This window comes from Bicyclus anynana, chromosome 8 (genome assembly GCF_947172395.1).
Source record: "Bicyclus anynana chromosome 8, ilBicAnyn1.1, whole genome shotgun sequence".
Taxonomy (NCBI): domain Eukaryota; kingdom Metazoa; phylum Arthropoda; class Insecta; order Lepidoptera; family Nymphalidae; genus Bicyclus; species Bicyclus anynana.
Window position 1 is genome coordinate 14,553,831 of NC_069090.1, and position 7,585 is coordinate 14,561,415.

General features: G+C 31.9%; 1 protein-coding gene across 1 annotated transcript; it reads left to right on the forward strand.

Moving 5' to 3' along the window:
- The first annotated feature begins 2,383 nt into the window (after window positions 1-2,383).
- Window positions 2,384-7,573, forward strand: LOC112048930 (aldo-keto reductase AKR2E4-like). Its single transcript, XM_024086639.2, has 7 exons — window positions 2,384-2,505; window positions 3,651-3,749; window positions 4,599-4,769; window positions 4,885-4,998; window positions 5,454-5,615; window positions 6,275-6,481; window positions 6,908-7,573. Exons 1-7 carry the CDS (start codon window positions 2,467-2,469, stop codon window positions 7,124-7,126), a joined length of 1,011 nt encoding a protein of 336 aa, XP_023942407.1. The 5' UTR covers window positions 2,384-2,466; the 3' UTR covers window positions 7,127-7,573.
- Window positions 7,574-7,585: the final 12 nt, after the last annotated feature.

A 7,585-nucleotide genomic window follows, 5' to 3' on the forward strand; every position in this document is an offset into this window, starting at 1 on the left:
TCTAGTTGTATAAATAATGACGTAAACCTAAGTATATAAAATTAATAATTTTTAAAACACAAAAGGTACTATATCTCCTAATATATAGAAGATAGATATATGGCGTCGCGGACTTTTTTGTAGAACTTTTAAAGATACATAAAGTCTCCATACATTAATTTCAATTTTTCACAATGGTTAAGGCAGCGCATGCGAATAAGTCTGTTTAAAAGGTTTTTAGTCCGACCTGTATGACAAAACCTGTGATAACTCGGCTAATATATATGATACCAATATAAAATATAGCCTATAGCACTCCCCGATAATGTAGCATTCTACTGGTGAAAGAATTTTTAAAATCGGACCAGTAGTTCCGAAGATTACCCCATTTAAAAAATGTGACAAACTTACAAACTTACAAACTTTACCTCTTTATAATATTAGTATAGATTATCTTTTGTACCGAAATCCATCCCATTGAAAAATAACTTATCATTTAAACTTTTATTATGTATTTATCTATGTAGGCATGTAAAATAAGAAACTTAAGATAAAATCGTTAAATTACGTACCTGCCTATCAAACGTAACAAAATATAAATATAATATAGTTTACCAATACTTAATAATTATAATATTATCACAAATTATTATTGATAATGATTAATTATAGTAATGGTTATAGCAAACAACGGATGGAACGGCGCGACGATGCGACGCTGGCGGGAACTGCAGGTGTAACTATTCCGTTAGCGTCGCGCTGAGAAATATGATCAGTTGTGATGCATTCAATATAGTAAGATTATGAACGGTTTTATTGGGCCATAAATAATTATTTAATGTCTATCTCGCTTGGACTTATGGGCCCAATAATAAAATAAATATCTAATTCTTAAACTACCGCAGACATACATAATTTCTTCAGAGAAGTACCCCATGATTCTCTTTACCAGTAGGAACTAGTAGGTACGTCCCGCAAATCTTTTCAGGTGCTTGAGTTAGGAACGAATCCAATACCTCTCAGTTACACAGCAAGTCGAGGGATAAACTGTCTCGTCGGTCGAAAAAAAAACTACACCTAAAATAAGTTATGTGCTCCTTCCTAAAGGATCCCCGAGGCTCAACATAATTATTGCTGTGTCCGTGTAGAACACCACACTTATCTTCCGTGAAACCATTAAGAGCCCACTTACAACTTTTAGTTGGCCGACTTAATCGGCCGATTATAGAACAGGTATAGCGATGTATGACAGCCCGCACATCTGTCCTACTAAATCACGCACAACTAAAAAGTCGTTCCACCATCGGCCAACTAAAAATTGTCAGTGAGCAGCCAACCTAAGGTGACATTTGTACGGTAATATAAAACATTAACAAATATTAAAAAGAGACAATCATCTTCACAAATTAATTTTTTAACAAACAGAGAGAAGTGTACATAAATAAGCCCATAAATAAACGATAAGATAATAATTTCATAAATAAATATTATTATTATTATATAACTACTCCTGTACCAACTATTTTCAAGGGTTCAGTAGTCAACAAAGAACCCTTATAGTTTCGCCATGTCCGTCTGTATGTCTGTCTGTGCGCGGTTTAGCCCAGAGACTATTACTACTGGAAAGCTGTAATTTATCATAAGTATGTACATAAAAAATGTGGACAAAGTCGTAAAATAAAATCTTGAAAAACAGTTTTTTATAGTACCTCCCCTGCATGTTAAGTGGTAATGAATTTTATTTTACTCGTCTATCTCATAGTGTGGATTACCGTTGGATAGATTTTTGAAAGAAACGACGGAAAATGCGTTTGTAAAATATTAAGGTTTTAAGAGCTAACTTTTGTTAGAGTTAAGTGTCCAGGTAAACGATTGTTTCTGGATACGTGAAATATTATTTTAGGATTACTTATATATTATTCATTAATTACAAAATTAAATTAAAAGGAAAACTATACCAGCTAATTAGCGATTGCCATTTAAAGAGTTATAGTCGACTAACTGTATAAATGTACTCGGAGCATGAACGTTGCATACAAATTCCGTTATTAAATAATTAGATAAAGCTGTCAGTAATATAACTCAGGGTATGCTAAAACTAGGAAGCTGAAATTTGACACAGGTATGTATAATAATTACATTTATAAAGTTTTTAAAACAAATTTTGAATAAAAATAATTTTTTGGGGTTGCTTTCCTGGTATTTTTGTACATTATAACGATTTAAAGTGCTAATTGAATGTTGAATCTACGGATCCCAACACTGCGCGTGGCCTGACACACACTTGGCCGACTTTTGTTATTTCTTTCATTAGTCAAGTAAGTAAGAGATAAAATGTGTCTATCACATAAGTAATAATAATAACACTTATCAGGCGTAACCTATAAATAAAACTTGAGAAACTTGTTGAGTAGTCGCAATACCTAGTTGAATTTATAACAGTTAGTAAGATATTTAGTTAATTTTAACTTTTTAAATTATGCCATAATGCGGATCATCATAGTTATTTCTATTCTGTTGGAAGTTGTAAGTAATCCATACTGAAATTATTAATGTATCTAGCAAGGGGTTGCCACAAAACTCGGGATCTGGCATGGGAGACATGATTTCTGATGATATTTTAGAGATTTAAGTATATTTCAATTTATTTTTAAATTAAGAATCTGGGCCCTTCATACCTGCAAAATTCTAAAGTCGACAAGTTTAAACGCCACAGTTTAATAATATACAAACTTATCACTTACTAACCACTGGACATTGATGTAAACTTGGAACTTACACCCTATGTGGGTGTAAGTTCCAAGTTTATTACTTATACATATATTATTAATTGCTTATTTTACCCACTTTATTTATATATTTCGCATGTTTTTTTAATAAATAGTCCACTAATGATTTTACAAAAAAAAATACCAAAAACATACGATCTTAATAACATTAATTTTAATAAGAACTTCAAAACATTTTTAACCCAACAAAAGTAGTATTTTGAAAATCTTGACATTTTAAGTACATACAATACCATCATTTTAAGTATTTTTCTTGTAGTACATACACGAAGTACGTACATAAATGCTTTCAACCCCTTTTAATTTTATTTATGCAGCAAAAAAATATCCTTTAGCCTTCTTCATATTATTATCTCAAATCGTGCTAATTTTTACTCAGTAGTTCAATTTCATTCAGTAGTTTTATTGGGATGCTCGGTTAACTAAAAGACGAACATACAGACAGACAAAAAATATATATTTTTGGCTTCAGTATCGATTATATAACGGCCTTAACTAAGATTTTTAAAATATCTTCTTCTATCTTCAATGTACAGAATTAGAACTGTAACAGTTTTATAATACTCATAAGTATGGTGGGGGCATGAGCTGACAAACTGTCAGCCATTATAAAATGAGATACTTCTTATCGCAGGTTCTCTTTCTATTGAAGACTAGCAGGTGCTCCACGGTTCCGCCTTCCCGTTCTTGTGGGAATAGGATGGAAAAATATATAAGCTATATTACTCACGAATAACGTGGCTCTCTATTGGTAAAAGAATTTTCAAAGCGGTTTGGTAGATCCAGATATTTTAATATTAGTATAGAAAACAAAGAATCAACTGACAATAGAGTGGTAGAATGACTAAACATTAACAAAGATATTAACATAATCCATTGCAGGTAGTGCTGACTGTATCTACTAACGTTTCTGTGGACAAATATAAGATACTGAACGATGGCAATTTAATACCGGCTGTTGCTTTAGGTACTTGGGCTGATGTAAGTAGTATCTTTGATTTATTTTATTTAATACTAGCACCGCCCAGCAATTTTAACCGTGTAGTTCCTGTCCTCGTGGGAACACGAGTAGCCTATGATACTCCCAATTAACTTAGCTTTCTATTGGTAGGTACAATAATTTCAAAATCGGTTTAGTAAGTAGATAATATTAATAAAGATTAAAGCAAGAATTTCAGAATTTATTCATTTGCCTCTTTCTTTCTGGAATTCGTTGAAAGTGTCAAATTGAAAAAAATAATGAAATACTCAGGTTTGAATACCCTTTGAGCTAAACAAAACCTAAATTTTCAGGTAAAGTACAAGGAAATGTCACAAGTTAAATTATACGATCGCTCATGGCAAATTTGAAATCTTTAAGAAAAAAAAGTCAAGGTAGTATCAAGACCTAGAAACATGAATAAGTCATGTTTTTTGTATTACAAAATAAACTAAAAAATCTCGTAGCATAGACGGGTCAACGGGTTGTAAGGGGGAGGCTGGCACCAGTCAGTCTCCCCAACTGCCAACCTCAGCTGCTCATGGTGCACCCTGCAGACTGAATGACGAGGCTCTGGCGACTGACTTATAAAAGACAGACGGAAAGCGCAGTGTTGGTTGACCCCCACTAGATGAAATGGTCATAACTGCTGCTCTACCAACTGCGCCAGTTGTGGTGAAGGAGCTTTTTTACATTTTAAACAATAAACGTCTTGTTAACAAATTGTATTTCATGAAATAAAAAAAATGTAAACAATAAGTTACACTACATCTAATCATTCTGTTAGTAAACTGCTTCATAATTTAATAGCAATTATTTATAACGCCACATTATTGAATGTTATGTTTTAGGTATCTGGTTTACCTAAAGTAAAACAATCAGTAATATACGCCATTGAAGTTGGATTCAGACATTTGGATACGGCACATCTGTATGGAAATGAGCGTTTAATTGGAGAAGCTCTCTCTACTGTGTTCAAACGAGGAATTGTTACCAGGGAAGAAATGTTTATAACGACCAAGGTAAAAATTAAGAAAATTCTACCAAATTCCAAATATGCAAAATATGATTTTAAATGTTTGTTCCTTTTAGGTTTAGGGTTTTTTGTTAAGAAGTAAAAATCTTAATTTGTTTTAGCTGGACATAGCTGTACCATCCCGAAAGAAGGTGGTACCAGCACTTAAGGAAAATTTGAAAAGATTGGGGCTAGATAACGTCAATCTCTTTCTCATTCATGGACCTGAAAATGTGGTAACTACCTTACGAAAATTTCATTTCATATTTATTGATTATTGATGATGATTGAAGTGATTCACTGGATGATTGGATGTCCGAGACTATGCTGTTAAGAAGGCCTTATCCATCGGCTGATAATGTTGATGAAGACGACGACGACGACGACGACGACGAGATATGATATTATTAATCATATAATTAATAATATAATGCACGTAGCCGTCGTTTTAGTAACTGATTTATTTCCAGTCGTGTAAGTCTGCTATGTCATCGCACGAGAATGACGGAATAGGTAGTGCACCATGTCCACACACCTGAACAGTATAATATTATCTTAGTAAATACGAGTAGCTATCGGCCAATTTTAAGTTCAGCAAACTAGTTTCAATATTAAATTGGCCGCAGCCGAAATTTAGTCAAGAGGAATTTATTATTAGTTATTAAATACAAGACCCACCTTTCCTTTTTAGTTCAATTACTCAAACTATGATATCTTAGACATTTGGAAAGGCATGGAAGATTGCAAGAGACTTGGTTTGGCAAGGTCTATCGGCGTTTCTAACTTTAATAGTTCGCACATCAACAGGATCCTAAGATACTCAAAAATAAGGCCAGCAGTCAATGAAATAGAGGTGAATATCTATACTTTTAATAAAACTGTAGCAGTCCATTACATTGTACATTGAACATTGAAGATATTTTTAAATTTCCAATTGGAGGACATTATACAACGTGTTAGGTAAATGGTAGGACATCAGGAAACTTACCCATATATTTCTAATAATTAATAAATTAATAAACACTTTTCTGTGTATAAAATAATTAATTTACTAAAAAAAAACTTTCAGTCTAAATTACAAAAATATTATTGTAAAAATGTGTTGCATGGCCCTTAAAGCTGTATGTTAATAGCGGCATGGCGCGTAACTATTTTGAACTTGTATCTGCCAAAATTATTTTATTTGAAAGTATTGAATTGATTTAAATACCTTTAAATTCTGCACAACATGAGGAGTTCTTCAAGATAAATATAAAAGTTCAAGCAGAATGCGCGAACACATTCACATTACACTATGAATAATTTTCAATGTTGAATGTACATATCTTTCGTCGTAAATTCTACGAGCTCCGTAGGTACAATAATATGTCGTTGTACGAGCTTCTGTTAACACGAGTATAACATTAGCAGCACCATCACAAAAGTCACAAGAACACACTGTTAGAATAACTCATACTCAAAATATTTAGGGGTTGAAAATAAAGAAATAAATTATTTAAATCACTTGTGTAGGTGAATCCTACAAGAACGAATCTGGATTTAGTAGCATACTGCCAAAGCGAAGGTATTGTTGTTATGGGATACGCACCATTCGGCTTCCTTGTACCACGTCCTAACTCAAACATAACAGGAATACCGCCTACATTTGAAGATCCAATATTGGTGAAGATGGCAAGAAAATATGGGAAAGAGACCAGCCAAATTAATTTACGATATCAGGTAATAAATATCTCTCAGTCGAGAAAGTAAACAAAGTAATTTACTTTGTTTACTTTCCAAATTGTAGATTATTGTTATGTCTTTCTTTGCTGTGATTTATTATTATTATATAAGGAAGTACCTATTACTTCAATTTAAGCACAATTCTTAAAATATTTGACTTCTGACTGAACTTTGTTTGCCGCCTCAGATTTGATTGATTGTACTTCCACTATTCCTATTTAAACTTATAATTTTCAACTTCAAAACCAACGTACACACTAAACTAAAAAGCGGAAAATAACATCATAATATGTTCTACATGCTGATTAGTATGAAGGTGGTGTTAAACCGGTGGTAACATATCTAACAGTATTTAATATCATTGGGTATCATTTCGATTTTATTAACACTAATGATGTATTATGTATTTACTCTATCTTGCAGGTCAACCGTAATATTATACCTATACCAAGATCACAAAATATGACTCATATATCATTGAATCTGAACCTCTTCGATTTTGATCTAACTCAAAAAGAAGTGTATACTATAAATGAGTTCAACAGGAATTTACCAGTTTATGCTGCGCCTGGAGATGAAACGATCGCAGTTTTTCGCGCGGCATACGAAACTTTACTAAGTTTGCCTGATAAATATAGGTAGTCCAGTGCAAACGTATTGGCTTCATTTTCTTCAAATTATGATTTTTTAATTATATTGTTTGTAAACAGAAACAATTTAATTCAAAGGGAAAATTTACATCTACAATAATTATGATATTGTTAAATGAAAATTTAAAAAAAAAATTACGAATTTCTTCATGAATAAGTTGCTTTAAAAGAAATACTTACTCGTAATAAAAATATTGTTTAAATCGCCGGTTCTTTTTTAGTAAATTCTTCCAAACCGTTGATACAAATACCTAATACTTATAATTTTTTTTTATTTCGGAGTTGAATTTCGACATGTGCGATTTTAGAATCATTTGTTAACTTCAATTATATTATTATTATATTTAATATCAACAAACGTTTCTTTATCGTATGTATCAATTATATAATTATCTTGTATAACTTCTATTCAAGATAATTATATAAGTAATAAATATTAATACTATGTAAT

Coding starts and splice junctions, on each gene's coding strand:
- LOC112048930 (XM_024086639.2), top strand. CDS start 2,467: ATGCGGATCATCATAGTTATTTCTATTCTGTTGGAAGTT. Junction 4,999..5,453: donor TTCATGGACCTGAAAATGTG/GTAACTACCTTA, acceptor TTTCCTTTTTAG/TTCAATTACTCAAACTATGA. Junction 6,482..6,907: donor AAATTAATTTACGATATCAG/GTAATAAATATC, acceptor TCTATCTTGCAG/GTCAACCGTAATATTATACC.